Below are 18,663 nucleotides of genomic sequence, written 5' to 3'. Positions count from 1 at the left end.
ACAACTTTTCACCCTCAGGTAACCTCAGAATGCACCATTTTCATGTCAGATTTTCGAAAGCTCCATCTCTCCTTCACTCAGCTCAGCTTTTTTAGTTACTCAGAACAAAAAAAGGGTGTGAACCACTGCCCTAGACAATGAATTTTGTTAACATATTAAACTTGCCCTCTGTGAAAAACAAACAAAAACTACTGGGTTTTGTCAGAGTGTTGGTGTGCCATGTGCACAGCTCTACCCCTGGGCACGTCCAGAAATGTCTCATACCCATAGGCATGTCCTTTTTAAACAAGCAGTTATTTGTTTATTCATAAATGTTCTATATCTGTGTGTTTCATCTGAGTATAGTGTAAATTCAAACTTGTGTTCTTGATTGTGTCAGGTTGAACTACAGCAAACACACTGGATGTCAGCATCCTTGTCTCCAGTGTGACGGCCAAACAATTACTGCTACAGAATTCACTGACCAATGAAGAGCGAAAGAAATCAGTCAAGGAGCATCTAAAAGTAGAACCACCACTTTTGCGTCTGTAAAACTTGAGTGCATCTTTTAAATTAAACATGAAAAATGAATAGGACAAGGATCTCGTGGGAAGGTACAGAACGACCTGGACTCTACAGCTAAATAATACATGGTAAAATGAAAATAAACAGAAAATTATTTTCAACTTTAATGAATGAAAACAAATGTTATATACTGACCTTTACATTTAGAGACTTAAAGGCTATTTTTGATTATGTTGTGATAGTTCCAGTTCCAGTTATCTGACTCTGGTATGGAAGTAACAGAAGGAGTGTTCAGTTGCAATGTTTGATTTGTGTAACAGTCTAAAATCCAAAACATAATACTGAAAAAATAGCACCATCAGTTAAAAACATTCTCAGTGTTAACTGACATAAAAAGCAACATGAACAGCAGCTTAAATTATTGTGAATGACAGAAATAAGATAACGTGTCTTCATGTGTTTGACAACATATTCAGCCCAGAGTAATGATAAAGGACCTGTACACCTCCCTGTAGGAGTTTCGGAGCAAAACGTAGGGGAAGCAACTCTCCAGCATATCCTGGCTCAAGAATGGAGACTCCTCCACAATCTGAGGGAATCAGAGTTACAAGGTAAAGGCAAAGTCAATTACATTTGCAGAATGATTATGTTTTTTTATATACGAGGTCTGTGAGAAATATATATATATATATATATATATATATATATATATATATATATATATATATATATATATATATATATATATATATATATATATATATGTGTGTGTGTGTGTGTGTATGTGAGACATAAGATTGACCACATAAACATAATTAACAGCATTGCATGCTGATGGTGTAGTCAATATTTTATCCAAAATACCATAGTTTCCAGAATATAAGTGGTGCTTTGCTTTTCATGTTTGGCTGTCCTGCAGTTTATACTTCAGCACACCATATTTGTCAGTAATATACTGCATTAGAATCTATGACCACAAGATGACATTGTCTACCTGCATGGCAACCAAACATCTGATTCAGCACTCAACTTCTCTGCACTGTGAGGGACAGCTGCAACTGCTATGAAGGAGGACAGTTAGGCTAAGGTAAGGCTAACTGTATAATGAGATGTTTAAGGAGGTTTTTCCACATTCTGTGAAGTAAGCATGTACATATTTACACTCAAAAATATAAACGCAACACTTTTGGTTTTGCTCCCATTTTGTATGAGATGAACTCAAAGATCTAAAACTTTTTCCACATATACAATATCACCATTTCTCTCAAATATTGTTCACAAACCAGTCTAAATCTGTGATAGTGAGCATCCCACCTCACAGGTGTGCCATATCAAGATGCTGATTAGACACCATGATTAGTGCACAAGTGTGCCTTAGACTGCCCACAATAAAAGGCCACTCTGAAAGATGCAGTTTTATCACACAGCACAATGCCACAGATGTCGCAAGATTTGAGGGAGCGTGCAATTGGCATGCTGACAGCAGGAATGTCAACCAGAGCTGTTGCTCATGTATTGAATGTTCATTTCTCTACCATAAGCCGTCTCCAAAGGCGTTTCAGAGAATTTGGCACTACATCCAACCAGCCTCACAACCGCAGACCACGTGTAACCACACCAGCCCAGGACCTCCACATCCAGCATGTTCACCTCCAAGATCGTCTGAGACCAGCCACTCGGACAGCTGCTGGAACAATCGGTTTGCATAACCAAAGAATTTCTGCACAAACTGTCAGAAACCGTCTCAGGGAAGCTCATCTGCATGCTCGTCGTCCTCATCGGGGTCTCAACCTGACTTCAGTTCGTCGTCGTAACCGATTTGAGTGGGCAAATGCTCACATTCGCTGCCGTTTGGCACGTTGGCGAGGTGTTCTCTTCACGGATGATGCGAAGGAGATGTGTTGCACTGCATGAGGCAAATGGTGGTCACACCAGATACTGACTGGTATCCCCCCCAATAAAACAAAACTGCACCTTTCAGAGTGGCCTTTTATTGTGGGCAGTCTAAGGCACACCTGTGCACTAATCATGGTGTCTAATCAGCATTTTGGTACGGCACACCTGTGAGGTGGGATGGATTATCTCAGCAAAGGAGAAGTGCTCACTATCACAGATTTAGACTGGTTTGTGAACAATATTTGAGGGAAATGGTGATATTGTGTATGTGGAAAAAGTTTTAGATCTTTGAGTTCATCTCATACAAAATGGGAGCAAAACCAAAAGTGTTGCGTTTATATTTTTGTTGAGTATAGGTTCACAAGGAAGCAGCCTGTGCACCTGAGCATGATGTTTTAGTCTGTTTAGTTGCAGTAAGAAGCAGTTCTTCTTGCCTTGTACAATAATGTTTATAATGCATAAATATTAATTGTTGTGTACTACGGCTTGCTGTTGCCCTTGATTGATTGTGTGCATGTGATGTGAAGAGAGATCTGCTGATTGCCTCAGTGGAGGCACGTGAACTTATTGTTTCTTGGAAATGTTTGACTGCTATCAACTCAAATTGGGATTATACATACACACACACACACACACACACACACACACACACACACACACACACACACACACACACACACACACACACACACACACACACACACACACACGTGTATATATATACAGTAGTGTTCAGAATAATAGTAGTGCTATGTGACTAAAAAGATTAATCCAGGTTTTGAGTATATTTCTTATTGTTACATGGAAAACAAGGTACCAGTAGATTCAGTAGATTCTCACAAATCCAACAAGACCAAGCATTCATGATATGCACACCTGCAAAACCTCCTCCTGTAATTATTTCCAGTACTAATATGTGTCACACCAACTTGAAAACTTGAAGACTTGAAAATACATAATCCTCCAAAACCTCTCCAAGTCTGAGGGGAATTAAGTGCGTGCACATTATTATTCCATTACTCAACTCATAAATCCTGCTAGGCCTTAAGTTTAAAGATATTTTAAGACATTCCCTCTAGTGATCAGTTTTAAAAGCATTAGGACTAGTAAGCCTACCATGTGGAGGAGCAGGTAGATTGACTCTCGGTTTTTGCACTCCACATTTTGTCCCAGCTGCAGCAGAGCAGAAGAAGCCAGCTGTGGGAACAAAATAAAAAAGTTCAAAAGAGAAAGCTGGAATGTTTTCTCACTGATGCCTGCTAGTAAGGAAAAGACTGACACAAAAGAAAAAAAAAAAATACAAGAAGGATTAAGCACCAAGATCCCATTTTGTTTATTTCCATTAGTACACTCCTTGGTAGGGTAGCACAGGTTTTGTAATCACTCACGTGTAACCATGTACAAAATAACACAGAAACAGGTGCAGAGATTTTCACCAAACTTGGTCGTAATATTGCTCGGATAAGTGTCTGCAGATGACTAACGTTTGGAACAGATCCAAGAGACATGAAGCCAAAAGTTTTTACAAATAGTGTAATAACATTTCCTGGGAAATCTCTGCAACCAATAGGGTTGGAGAAATGATTTAAAACTCATATGAATCACTAAACTATTTATAATCAAATGGTGTGAGTGACACTATGATAATGTATCCCAAAATATTATCCTGTGTGCTATTAAGTGCATGTAGGGTGCACAGAAACATCAGCAGTGTCAAATTAACTTTAAAGAGCTGTATTAATTGAAGATGAGGGATTGTTAGCAGAATAATGTTTCTAAAAACCTGATGGAACCAGTGGTCTTAACTCAGAACAAAAGGTAATATTTTTACAAAGGGACAGAGTTTTTAGCCCCTGAAAGGCTTGAACTTGAGTAAGTGCATTTTTATTTTATTTATTTATTATTATTGCACCCTGCATTGTTGTAATTACTGACTTTTGATGCTCAAAATTACACAAAATGTGCCTTTTTTTTTCTTCAAAATGCATTGTGAGAAATCTCTTAAACCTGCACGACTCACCAGGAGAAACTCTTTGAGGTGCTGCTCTATGTTCTTTTTCTGAACAGTGAACATGACTGCAGCCAGCTGGTTGATGGCTGTCGCTAAACAGTGGATGTTGTTGTTGTGACCTGATGAAAAGTAGGGAAAATTCATCACTCAAGAATAGTGAGCAGTGCAGAACAAAAAGTACGTTCAGTCACAGAGGACGTTTTTGTGTCCCACTGATTTACTTAATGATCAGAAACACTTCAAATGGAGGATGCTGAGCATATTTCCACAAGCTGATGAAGTAAAATCTGTTCCGCACATGCCAATGGAAAATACAGACAAAAGAAAATAATCAGAGGCAAATGCCACCCTGTGCTTTGATAGAAATATCTGCTGTTTGTTGCTCTGAATGTTGCAGTTTAGGCTTCAAGCCAAGCAGTTCGGGTCAGCGGGGCCAAATGCCAAAAGTAACTGAACTGATGCCAGATTTAATGTGTAAACAAAACTCTCAGCACAAATGTGTTTCTCATTAACCAGAATCCTTTTTTTCAGTCACACTGAAACATCACAAACCCATTATTTTTTAGGTCAGAACAGACACCTGGATTTTATTGTTGAGTGTTTTTTTGGAGCTGATCAAGGATAGATAAATGGATGAACGTGAGCACCTCCATGATCTCGGCTATAGAAGGAGTTGGGGTCCAGGGCCAGCGCAGGCAGGGCCACAGCAATATAGACGAGCAGCAAACAGGTCAGCTTGTACTCCTCATCAAGAGACACGTTATCTGAATTTTTTTTTTTTTCCGAAAAGCGAAATATGAATCAACACTCATTTCTTAAACAGTTTACAGATTTTGTGCGATTGTAGTGTTAGTCACCTGTCTGTAAGCTCTCAACAGCTGAGACCAAGGAAGGGCTGATATCACATTTCAGTCCTGCAGCAGAAGCCAACTCAAAAACAGCAAGAGTCGCCTGCATGAACATCCAGACATAAGTAAGGTGGATTTTAGGTGTAAAACCCTCAGGAATTGTTCTATGCATTGTGATAGTACATAAAAACACAACCACAGCTCCCAGCTCCCAGTGGACAACACACATAAAAAAAACACTACTAATTAAATAAGCTATATCATGTATACATGCGCACTGTTTGTTCTGTTTTTTTTAACTTAGTGTTTTCATATCTGCTTGTTTACATTTGACTTTGCTGTTATCATTTGTTGTTGTGTTTTGTGAGAACTATTTGCTCATGTAACCATGCAAATTTCCAAATCAATAGATGTGGTTTGGAAATTCTTTTTGAGATTTGCATGTTTGATTTGACAAAATCAAACTGGCTTCTGCCCCCTGTGGCTGATTAAATTTTCTGTCATGAAATGATCAAAAGATTTAAATAACTGCTTCATACAATGATTTTATGTTTTGAAATACACAACAAATTAAATAAGCAATTGGGCAGCACAGTCTCGTTTGAGGGTGGGCGCTAAAGGGTTAAAATATGACGCATATGATGTCATTTCTCTACTTCCAGGGACAAAAACACAGCACTTTCTCTGAGATTTTGGGCAAATTACACGCAAACAAAGTGAAAATACAAAGAAAAAGTGATGATGTGGTGGAAAGTGAACATGTGTTGCGGTTTGTTTATGACCCGGAACTCAAATGTGTCGAGGCGGTTTTGCAGGTGAGAGAACAGAGCTACTCTGGTTAGCTGTGTAGGGTAACACTTACGAACACGACATCTCCCATTTGCCTCGTCTTCCCTTCTCCACTGGGAACCTCCCCCCCAAAAAAAGACTGCACTTTTCGCGACTGCTTCGATGATTGCACCTGAAAACAAAACCATACACCAGAGCGGCTGTCCCCATAAGTGGTAAAATCCCGCGATATCACACAGGGTTCAAACGAGACTGCGCTGCAATTACTTGGCAGAATTTTTCCATTTCGGAAAACTTGAATTTCAAAAGGAAATAATTACTTTCGATAATGTTTTGCTGTTTCAAATTTCAAAACACTTAAATGAATGAATGAAGCGGGTGCTTCAGAAAGAGATCCCAGATAACAAGTGCTAAATTGCATGAGCAATTCCTTTATTTATTTATTTATCTGTGTCACACAACATGAGAAATCAATGAATTCCACCAAAATTTACGCTGGTCCACCTGTTGCTTGTAGTGACATTTTTTGTTAAGGGCCCCTTCACACAACACAACTGGGGCCGAATGGAGCACGAAGGAGGATTTGAATGGCACTCATGAAAAATTGGAGCTGCACTCGAATGTCTCATACAGCAGTCGCCACATCCATTCGGGCACAGCACATGCAGTCTACATTCGTGTGCCACTCGCACCTTAAACCCATTCGTACAGCAGGCAAGATGAGATTGCACTGCCATTTGATTGTGCTCGTAACATTTGCACAGCATGTTGAATGCAGGTCAGACATATCGTGCCGTGGCCGAGGGGCTTTTCTAAATAATCGGCTATGTCAAATGTCAAAATTCCAAATGACGCAAGGCAGCCTTCTTTTTTTCTTTTTTTTTTTTCTTTTTTTTTTGTTTCGAGAAGAAAAATACACAGTTGTCAGATAACAGACGTGTTGTTGAGGTACTTTGTTTGAATCTTATTATATATTAGCAAAGTGGCCTCTATGTACTTGTGTGTGTGACTTTGATCATGAAGAAACTGGGGAGAGCTGACATTTGCCATTTCTTATGCTTATGTATTTTGGGTCAAGGATGAACGCTGCAAAAATGGAAAGTTGATAGGGCTAATATATATATATTTTTTTCACAAATGTTTTATTGAGTTTTCACTAGAAAATTACAACCCTTTTTCATTTCAATTCTGATTGAATATATTAACCAAGATGAATGCACAAAAATAAATAAATAAATAAACAAACAAACAAAAAAAAAAGGGGGGGGGGGGGGAACAACCGCAACCATTAAAGTATTATTACATTTTAAATGTTTAGTTATGTAACAAGTGTCTTTTGGTATGTAATCCATTTGTCCCATTTTTCCATAATTTTCTCTTCTTCCAGTCGCAGAGTGAATGTCATTTTCTCCATAGTGAATATTTCCTGTACAATGTCCATCCATTCAGTGAGGTTCGGTGGTTCAGGTTTAAGCCATCTTCTTGTTATTGTTGTGTGGGCCGCTGAAGAGGAGGTACTGCTGGTCCACCACCAACAGAGGGCGCCCTGCCTGGAGTGCGGGCTCCAGGCACCAGAGGGCGCTGCCGCATCATGGGAGTAGCCTGGGTGACAGCTGTCACCCATCACCAGACACAGCTGTTCTACTCAGCACCGAGGTATATCAGGAGGACGGCGTCTCCACCTCAGTGCCGAGATATCGCCTTGAGATAGAGGTAAACTACTCTGCAGCATATTCTGTATATTTGATAATACATGTTAAACCTTTCAGGACAGCTGACTACCGAAAGCCAATTGCTTGGATAAGTACTCACCTTCCTGTTTTAACGTGACGAGAGGTGGAGGCGGCTTCTTCCCTCTCCGTGTTACTGGGTGCAGCCGCATCCACACCTGTGTGTTTGTTGCTCTCTCTTGCCAGCAGTACCGGATCCGACGAGCGGAGGCAGTGGCCACCTGGGACTTCGGGACTTGGCGGTTCCAGTATTTCCAGGGTTCGGTGGCAGAGGAGATCTGGGTGGTTCCGGTTCGACTCGGACGGACGTCTCCTACCTTCGAGCCTGCCCACACGACACCAGCAGAATTCGGCTTAATCGCAAATTGTTGATTGTTGTATTGGTTGTGCTCGTTTCACAACAGTAAAACTTGTTATTTACCTTCTCCATTGTCCGTTCATTTGCGCCCCCTGTTGTGGGTCCGTGTTCCTACACTTTCACAACAGGATATCTCGGCCATCGTCATGGATCCCGAGGGGCGTCAACCGGCTGTTGAACGGCCAATGGAAGACCAAGGCGCGGCGGAGGCTTCGGGAGGGGTAATCGGTGAGTTGCAGCGGATCCTCACCGCTTTCACCTCTCGGATCGACTTAATGACGGAGCAGCACGTTCTCCTAAACCGCAGGGTGGAGGCTCTCGCCGCACAAGTGGAGGCGCGCCCTTCGGGCGCCGCTGCGGCTCTCCCTCCCGAGGACCCTGCGTGCGAAAGTAACGTTCCACTGGTCGTTCAACGGTCCCTTCCTCCGTCCCCAGAAGCATACATAAGCCCTCCAGAACCGTACGGAGGCTGTGTGGAGACGTGCGCGGACTTTCTTATGCAGTGTTCGCTCGTCTTCGCTCAGCGTCCCGTGATGTACGCGACTGATGCTAGCAAAGTAGCTTATGTGATAAATCTGCTTCGCGGGGAGGCACGCGCTTGGGCTACAGCGCTCTGGGAGCAGAACTCACGGCTCCTTCATACGTACGCTGGGTTTGTACGGGAGCTCAGAACGGTGTTCGATCATCCCAACAGAGGAGAGTCCGCTTCAACCGCGCTACTGTCCATACGACAGGGACGTCGGAGCGCAGCTGCCTATGCAGTCGCCTTCCGCATCGCGGCGACGAGATCCGGCTGGAATAGCACTGCCCTCCGCGCTGCCTTTGTAAACGGACTGTCTCTGGTCCTAAAAGAGCACCTGGTGGCTAAGGACGAACCGCGGGATTTAGATGGGCTCATCGATCTAGTCATACGACTCGACAACCGGTTAGAAGAACGCCGTCGGGAACGAGGCGAAGGGCGTGGCCAGGCACGCGTCGTCCCTCTCCCTTCCGGGTCCGATCGAGCTCCGCCCTCCCCACGCTCCTCTGTTCCTGCGTTCCGGTGGGTCACAGCTCCCCCTACTGACGAAGCTAGGGACACGAGTAGGGCAACATTTAGGGCACCAGATGCACAGAGGAGATGGACCCACGGAGCGTGTCTTGGTTGTAGTTCAATGGAGCACCATGTGAGAGACTGCCCTGAGCGGTCAAACGCCAAACGCCCGCCCCTAGAGACTGGGCCAGGGGTGGGCCAAAACATTCACGTGGGACACACCCACATTGCTACACGACTCCCAGTCACGATCCTTTATGAGGATTCAACCCTGAAGGCCCCAGCACTGGTAGACACGGGCTCTGAGGGGAATCTGCTTGACAGTAGATGGGCCAGGGAGATAGGGCTCCCTCTGGTGGCTCTTACCTCGCCTGTGCAGGTTCGGGCGCTAGATGGCTCCCTACTCCCACCAATCACACATAAGACACCTCCAGTAACTCTGGTGGTGTCAGGTAACCACCGGGAGGTGATCGAGTTCTTCGTGACTCAGGCCACCTCCCGTGTGGTTTTAGGGTTTCCATGGATGCTAAAGCACAATCCCCGGATTGATTGGCCGTCCGGGGTAGTGGTTCAGTGGAGCGAAACCTGCCATCGGGAGTGTCTAGGTTCCTCGGTTCCTCCCGGCTCCCAAGCTAAGGAGGAGGTCCGAGTCCCGCCCAATCTGAAGGCGGTGCCAGCGGAGTACCATGACCTCGCTGATGTGTTCAGCAAGGATCTGGCTCTTACGCTTCCTCCTCACCGCCCGTACGATTGTGCCATTGATTTGGTTCCAGGCAGTGAGTTTCCGTCCAGTAGGCTGTACAACCTCTCACGGCCGGAGCGTGAATCAATGGAGACCTACATCCGGGACTCATTAGCTGCCGGGTTGATCCGGAATTCCACCTCTCCGATGGGTGCTGGTTTCTTTTTTGTGGGTAAAAAGGATGGCGGGCTTCGTCCATGCATTGACTATAGGGGGTTGAACGAAATCACGGTTCGCAATCGATACCCGTTGCCCCTGTTGGATTCGGTGTTCACCCCCTTGCATGGAGCCAATATCTTCACCAAACTTGATCTTAGGAATGCGTATCATTTGGTTCGGATCCGGAAGGGAGACGAATGGAAGACGGCATTTAACACCCCGTTGGGCCATTTTGAGTACCTGGTCATGCCGTTCGGTCTCACTAACGCTCCCGCGACCTTCCAAGCGTTGGTAAACGATGTCCTGCGGGACTTCCTGCACCGGTTCGTCTTCGTGTATCTGGACGATATACTCATCTTTTCCCCGGATCCTGAGACTCATGTCCGGCATGTCCGTCAGGTCCTGCAGCGGTTGTTGGAGAACCGCCTGTTTGTGAAGGGCGAGAAGTGTGAGTTCCACCGCACTTCTTTGTCCTTCCTGGGGTTTATCATCTCCTCTAACTCCGTCGCCCCGGACCCGGCCAAGGTTGCGGCGGTGAGAGACTGGCCCCAACCTACAAGCCGTAGGAAGCTGCAACAGTTCCTCGGTTTTGCTAATTTTTATAGGAGGTTCATTAAGGGCTACAGTCAGGTAGTTAGCCCCCTGACAGCCCTGACCTCTCCAAAAGTTCCCTTCACCTGGTCGGACCGGTGCGAGGCCGCGTTCAAGGAGTTGAAACGGCGCTTCTCGTCTGCACCAGTTCTGGTGCAGCCCGATCCTAGCCGCCAGTTAGTGGTTGAAGTGGATGCCTCGGACTCAGGGATAGGAGCGGTGCTCTCCCAGAGCGGGAAGACTGATAAGGTCCTTCACCCGTGTGCCTATTTTTCTCGCAGGTTGACCCCCGCTGAACGGAATTATGACGTCGGCAATCGGGAACTCCTTGCTGTGAAAGAGGCCCTCGAAGAGTGGAGACATCTGTTGGAGGGAACAGCCGTGCCGTTCACGGTTTTCACTGACCATCGGAACCTGGAGTACATCAGAGCCGCCAAGCGTCTGAACCCCAGGCAAGCCCGCTGGTCACTGTTCTTTGGCCGTTTTGACTTCCGGATTACCTACCGTCCCGGGACCAAGAATCAGAGATCGGATGCATTGTCCGGGGTGCACGAAGATGAGGTCAAAACGGAACCGTCGGATCCCCCGGATCCCATCATCCCGGAGTCCGCTATCGTGGCCGCCCTCACCTGGGACGTGGAGAAGACCGTCCGGGAGGCCCTGACCCGTGTCCCGGACCCCGGAAACGGACCAAAAAACAGACTATACGTCCCACCAGAGGCTAGGGCTGCAGTCCTGGACTTTTGTCATGGTTCTAAGCTCTCCTGTCACCCAGGGGTGCGAAGGACCGTGGCAGTCGTCCGGCAACGCTTCTGGTGGGCATCCCTGGAGACCGACGTCCGGGACTACGTCCAGGCCTGTACCACCTGCGCCAGGGGCAAGGCCGACCATAGGAAGACCTCAGGGCAGCTACAGCCATTGCCCGTGCCTCATCGCCCCTGGTCCCACATCGGCCTGGACTTCGTCACGGGTCTCCCGCCGTCCCAGGGAAACACCGTCGTCTTCACGATAGTGGACCGTTTCTCCAAGGCGGCCCACTTCGTGGCCCTCCCGAAGCTCCCTACGGCCCAGGAGACAGCGGACCTCCTGGTCCACCACGTCGTCCGTCTGCATGGCATACCATCAGACATCGTCTCCGATCGCGGTCCCCAGTTCACCTCACATGTCTGGAGGAGCTTCTGCCGGGAACTGGGGGCCACGGTCAGCCTCTCGTCTGGGTACCACCCCCAGACCAACGGGCAGGCAGAGCGGGCGAATCAAGAACTGGAGCAGACACTTCGCTGTGTGACAGCCGCGCACCCGACGGCCTGGAGTACCCACCTGGCCTGGATTGAGTACGCCCACAACAGCCAAGTGTCATCAGCCACCGGCCTCTCCCCGTTTGAGGTGTGCTTGGGGTATCAGCCCCCCTTGTTTCCGGTGGTTGAGGGAGAGGTCGGTGTGCCCTCGGTCCAGGCCCACCTACGGAAGTGCCGTCGGGTGTGGCGGGCCGCCCGCTCTGCCTTGTTGCAGGCCCGGACGAGGGCGAAGAGACATGCAGACCGGCGGCGAGCCCCGGCCCCCAAGTACCGTCCTGGGCAGGAGGTCTGGTTGTCCACGAAGGACATTCCCCTACAGGTTGATTCTCCAAAACTGCAAGAACGGTACATCGGACCTTATAAGATCCTCAAGGTCATCAACCCCGCCGCAGTGAGGCTCCAGCTTCTGGCCTCACTGCGGATCCATCCAGTCTTCCACGTTTCCCAGATCAAGCCTCTTCACACCTCACCCCTCTGCACCCCGGGTCCGGCGCCGCCTCCTGCCCGGATCATCGACGGAGCACCGGCTTGGACTGTCCGCCGGCTCCTTGACGTCCGTCGGATGGGCCGGGGTTTTCAGTATCTGGTGGACTGGGAGGGGTACGGCCCCGAGGAGCGCTCCTGGGTGAAGAAGGGCTTCATCCTGGACCCGGCCCTCCTGGCCGACTTCTACCGACGCCATCCGGACAAGCCCGGTCGTGCGCCAGGAGGCGCCCGTTGAGAGGGGGGTCCTGTTTTGTGGGCCGCTGAAGAGGAGGTACTGCTGGCCCACCACCAACAGAGGGCGCCCTGCCTGGAGTGCGGGCTCCAGGCACCAGAGGGCGCTGCCGCATCATGGGAGTAGCCTGGGTGACAGCTGTCACCCATCACCAGACACAGCTGTTCTACTCAGCACCGAGGTATATCAGGAGGACGGCGTCTCCACCTCAGTGCCGAGATATCGCCTTGAGATAGAGGTAAACTACTCTGCAGCATATTCTGTATATTTGATAATACGTGTTAAACCTTTCAGGACAGCTGACTACCGAAAGCCAATTGCTTGGATAAGTACTCACCTTCCTGTTTTAACGTGACGAGAGGTGGAGGCGGCTTCTTCCCTCTCCGTGTTACTGGGTGCAGCTGCATCCACACCTGTGTGTTTGTTGCTCTCTCTTGCCAGCAGTACCGGATCCGACGAGCGGAGGCAGTGGCCACCTGGGACTTCGGGACTTGGCGGTTCCAGTATTTCCAGGGTTCGGTGGCAGAGGAGATCTGGGTGGTTCCGGTTCGACTCGGACGGACGTCTCCTACCTTCGAGCCTGCCCACACGACACCAGCAGAATTCGGCTTAATCCCAAATTGTTGATTGTTGTATTGGTTGTGCTCGTTTCACAACAGTAAAACTTGTTATTTACCTTCTCCATTGTCCGTTCATTTGCGCCCCCTGTTGTGGGTCCGTGTTCCTACACTTTCACAACAGTTATGGCCTTTCTTGCTGAAGTTAATAAAATTTTGACTAAATACTCATCTCTATTTGTAACAACTCCAGAAACATGTCCTAAGTATATTGTTACTGGTGTAAAAGGGACAGAGTACCGAAGTACTTGTGTCAGGGTTGAATGGATTGAAATCCAGTATGCCGCAATCTGTGAACAATCCCAAAAAATATGAGTGTGATTAACATTGATCATTCCACATTGTCTCCAACAAATCTGTTGACTTGACAACTGTCTACTCTTTATACAAGGTGTTATAAAAAATCGAATTACATTCTTCCAATTGAATTCCCTCCATTTTAGTGAAGTGGTGGAAGACTGTGCCAACTCGCATATCCTGTACCATTCCTGATCTGTTATTGTGGTAATCATTTCTTGTTCCCATTTTTCTTTAACGTATAGAGTTGTGACCTTCTGGCATGACATCATGCTATTATAAAGTTTTGATATAATCTTGAGTGTTTTTTTGTTGATATGCACCTGTTATTGTTTTTAAAACTGCATTTTCTTCACCCCCATCTTTTAGTTTAACTTCCTTATTGTAGTAGTCTCATAATTGGAGGTAACGAAAGAAATCCTGATCAGTGAGTCCAAATGATGCTTTTAGAACTTGAAAGCTCCTAATCTCCTTATTTTTAATAACTGTACAAATTGCTGTAACACCTTTATTACTCCAATTCTTAAATGTTGAGTCATATTTTGCAGGTTTAAATTCATGGTCCAAAAATATCCATTTTAGTACTTTTCTTTCCCTATTTAATTTTAATTGTTTGGCTACTTTATACCAAGTTTCTATTGTGAATATTGTTATTGGGTTGAGACAATTTTTGATATCATTGGGTATGGAATCCTCCCCCAAAAGTGTTTGGATGCGATATCCATGTATACATGTCTCAGTCTCTTTCCATTTGGCATAATACCCAGGATCACACCAGCAACATACAAACCGCAGCTGAGCCACATAAAAATAAAACTTCAGATTAGGTAATGCCATGCCCCCTTTATCTTTAGGCAACTGTAATGTTGAGAATCTAACCCTCGGTCTCTTCCCATCCCAAATAAATCTAGATACCATCCAGTCCCATTCAGTGAATTGTTTGGAGGGTATATCAATAGGAAGTGATTGAAATAAAAAAAAAAGTCTAGGCAAGATGTTCATTTTCACCAAATTTATCCAAGGCAGCCTTCATACCAGCGTCTGAATGACGGTGAATTCCGGGCAAGTGGCTGTTCGACCCATTCTTGGCCAGAGTCCAGGTGCCACCCACAAACATCCAACACCAGTCGCGGTGCACCTAGAAAAGGTGGGGCCATTCTCGCAGGCAACAACTTTTGAGCTGGCAATGCGAATGTCCCCACATTTTCTTAGTGCCCCACAAGTGTGTTACCGAGCAACACAAATGGCATGTGAGTGTGTCCCCTGGCAACACAAATGGCATTTGAGTGTGTCCCCTGGCAACACAAATGGTGTGCAAGTGTGCCTGTGCTCCCCCACCACCACAAATGGCATGCAAGTGTGCCACCCACAACACAGATGGTGTGTCAGTGTGTTGTCATCCCCCCAAACCACAAACCTATAGTTAAGGTGCGGCTAAGGTTGTGAATGTGGCTGCAGTGCAGTGTGATCACTGTCAGCAAAGCACGCACAGTTGTATGGCTGTCATGTCCATGATGGAACAGCTGACAGCTGTGTAACACCATGGCATATCGCACACCCACACCACCACAGCAGAGATGAAAAAAAAAAAAAAATCCAGCTCGGCTGTGTGTCACAGTGACTGGCATCATCCGACTGGACAGGCACGTCACATGACGCATGATAGCAATGTCCACACAGTCCGTCCATCATGTCACAGCCTGACTGACAGCCTCACAGAAATATCAGAGTGGCCAGCTCAACTTGCAGCCATGAGCCCATCTATGTGAGTGTGTTGCTGCAATGGGAAGGTCGGCATGTCGCGTGTCGATCATGTGATGTCCGTATTGATTGACATGGTCACACATGCACTACAGTTATGCTTTTGTCAGGGGACCATGGTTGACATGTAATCACGTCATGGGTTGGATGTCATTCGAAATCAAGCAGGGAGTGGGCTGACCACCGCCCACGCCCAGCGCTGCATTTCTGCAGCTTGTGCCGCTCCACATAGCAGTCGTGGCATCAGGGCAACGCAAAGCTGAGGAACACATATTTTCACATCTGCTCCACTCACCCATGTGCAAGGCATGGTGCTGCACACATGTCTGCACATGATGACGACATGGGGAAAAATAGAAACAAATGGGATCACCCCAACCACGTCTCAGTGCGCACGGCGATGGTCATGCAGTCAAGGCTGCATAATCGCTATGCACAGCTGGTGAACACATATTGTGCCATGCAGAATATCACCTCACAAGACGCCACCGCGATACATGTGCATCGGCAGGCTCTCCCAACATGGTAATAAATAAAACCACATATCACCTATGCTTATCACTGGAGAGAGGGACACGCAGAGCAGGCTGATGTGTCCATGATATGAGTGCATCAAGTCATTCATGTAAAAATAAAAGGAAGAAAATGTATTCATGTCCAGGAGGAGGATAATTCTTGTATTGTCTGCAGGAATTACATATTAAAAATTGCGGTGTTTTTTGTGTTTTTTTCTCGTGTCGATAAACTCCAAATTTCCTATTCATAAAGGCAAATGTGCTGAATTGACAATACACAATATTTTGCACATTTGACAGACGCATTCCTCGTTGTGTACTGTTACTAAATCAGCAATGCGAGTGCAGTTGTGTTTGCGCACTTTTTTACACACGCAAACCTTTAGTAAATCAGGCCCCCGCTGTTTTGAAATGTTTTAAATTACACGAGACCCACCTCCCCCTTAACGCTAAAATGAATGATTGAATACACCACTACATAAACCTTACGGGAAGCTCAAAATTATATTACAAAAATATTGCTGACTTGATGCAAAATTTAAACCCGGCATTTGCGTTTTGATCATTTTACTTTATGCTCCAAGGCAAAATACAGCAGAGAACCGCGGTCAGCAGGAAAAACTCTGCGCTGCACTGAGCTCTGCATTTTACACAGCTGCAATAAAAGTGATGGAGTGAATATTTTGAGTGGAGTGGCACCGAAATCAGCCCTGGTTATCTTTGTCTTAACCTACGTTTTGCTCTTGCCCTATTTCTGGTTGCATGCACGGTTGGCCTGTCTGGGTAAAATGTTTCCACTGATGTGGTTTCAGAATGAAGAGCTGCAGCAGCCGTCAGAGTCTCTCTCACAGCGACATGAAGAGGCTGCTGACGTCTTTGGGGTTATCGTGGCCGGGGCTGTAATACCTCATTCAGAAGCAAGACGTAAGCATGGGAGGGGATTTTACAAGTTACACTCACATAGATAAGGAATTTAATTTTGTTATCATTGCACAATACAAATATTTTGTCCTTCTCCTCTTTCCCGGTGTTCCAAGTGCTGCATCCACACGGTCATGTTAATGTAAATACTGTTGCACTGTAGTTATTTTCTTTGTCTCTGTTGGCAATTGTCCACCGTCTCAAAAACAAACACACAGTGGAACAAATTAAATGGCAATACAGAAATATTATCTGAACCACAAAATACTTTTCTTTAATAATAATTGAATCTTCTGAAAATAGACATTTTTGCACCATGAAACCTTTAGTGCTGAGTTTTATTGCTTTGTTGCACCCTGTCATGAATAACTGCCTTATTGTCGCTGGCGGCGATTGCAATTAAAGCTTTGCTTTACCTTCATGTCACTTTCAGGGTAGATGGAGTCCCTCATGCACTCAATGGGCCCCATCAGGTAAGGACAGTGCTTATGCAGGATCTAAATTTGGGTTTAAATGACACAATATCAAAATTTGAATATATATATTTAACCCCTTAACGCCTATTGTCGCATATATGCTACAATCTCTGACTCAAATATGCAACTTACCAAATTGACCTGTATGCCTGTTGTCGCAAATTTGCAACACACCATCATTATTATTATAACATCATAACATAAAGTCATTACCAGAATACCCAATATTACTATCTAGTTTTTGTGCAAAAGTGAAATGAATAATCTCAACATTATTTACCATCTACTTAAAGGCAAAAACACACACAAAACATTTTTTTATATACAGCTATATAAATTCGGGCGTTAAGGGGTTAACTGTCAAAAACAACTGTCTTCCAGATTCACATGATTGCTGTTTATTCACTTGCCCTTCATTTTTGTATTTAGAAACAGGAATAGTTGAACACTGAATGTTTTTTGTTGAAACGGCTGTATTTTTTATATCACGTCATCACATACAGATATACTCTGAAACATCTTCATAACCGCATAGGATATCTAAGAATTTGTAATGACTGTTGGTTAAATCTCTTGGACCTTACATCTTTCAGACAGTCCTGTGACATTGAGCTGAAGGACAGGATCACTCCAATGATGGTCATCCTCTTCAGCACATTTTCAACTCCTACAGCAGGATACACAAACATCAGGAGATATGAATAGATACAGATTTGTGTTTTTCCACGTTTGTTTTTTCATGTGGAATTAAAATAAATACAGCTAAAATAATTAAGAATGCAGGCTTCTCTTGACATATCCAGCACTTTGGCTGCAAACTATTGAATTCTGTTTGTGTTATTTGTGTCTATGGTATTTTTGCTTGGTTGGTGGTCGTATGTCTAACTGTGGTTGGCTGTTTTGAGTTTTTGCATGTGTTTGACAATGACAGTGATTTGGATCAATGTCTGTTTGTGATGCTGCAGTATATGACACTATTTTTAATTGTGAGTAATAGCTCTAAAGGCCTTGATGTAAAATGCTTCACTATGTAAAAGTGATCATTTTGTTGCATGATAATTCAAAGCACCAATACTCATACATTCCATTATTTTGGCTTTAATTTTTTTTAAGAAAATTTTGTTCATGTTGCATGTTTTCACTGTGAGCTTTAAATGAATATTAAGTTGTTTTGGTTTCTCCCTTTTTCATTCGGGATTACTACATAATATCAATATACATAGATCTGAACCTTAATTTGGTGCAGGTTTTATGCCAGATGCTCGTCCTGACACAACTGCACATTACATGGAGAATGAACACAGGTGGTGTTGAACCTGTAACATTGTGATCTCAAGCAAGCTCACCAACCAAAACGAGACTCATTTCTTTCTTTTTTTTAAACTGACGTCTTAAAAAA

At 45.3% G+C, this 18,663-nt stretch overlaps 1 protein-coding gene across 1 annotated transcript in view; it reads right to left on the bottom strand.

Moving 5' to 3' along the window:
• Positions 1–658: 658 nt before the first annotated feature.
• nckap1l (NCK associated protein 1 like) overlaps positions 659–18,663 on the bottom strand; it is a 71,713-nt gene continuing 53,708 nt past the window's right edge. The window contains exons 25-31 of the mRNA XM_034166161.1: positions 17,849–17,931; positions 17,205–17,285; positions 5,269–5,362; positions 5,059–5,175; positions 4,421–4,530; positions 3,517–3,597; positions 659–1,093 (exon numbers count right to left, since the gene is read on the bottom strand). Of these exons, the coding sequence (XP_034022052.1) occupies positions 977–1,093; positions 3,517–3,597; positions 4,421–4,530; positions 5,059–5,175; positions 5,269–5,362; positions 17,205–17,285; positions 17,849–17,931 (683 nt within the window). The 3' untranslated portion in view covers positions 659–976. The remainder of the gene's footprint in view (positions 1,094–3,516; positions 3,598–4,420; positions 4,531–5,058; positions 5,176–5,268; positions 5,363–17,204; positions 17,286–17,848; positions 17,932–18,663) is intronic.

Source organism: Thalassophryne amazonica, chromosome 3, assembly GCF_902500255.1.
Source record: "Thalassophryne amazonica chromosome 3, fThaAma1.1, whole genome shotgun sequence".
In the NCBI taxonomy this organism is placed as follows: domain Eukaryota; kingdom Metazoa; phylum Chordata; class Actinopteri; order Batrachoidiformes; family Batrachoididae; genus Thalassophryne; species Thalassophryne amazonica.
The sequence above is the reverse complement of the archived record's forward strand: the minus strand, read 5'-3'. Positions and strand labels throughout refer to the sequence as shown.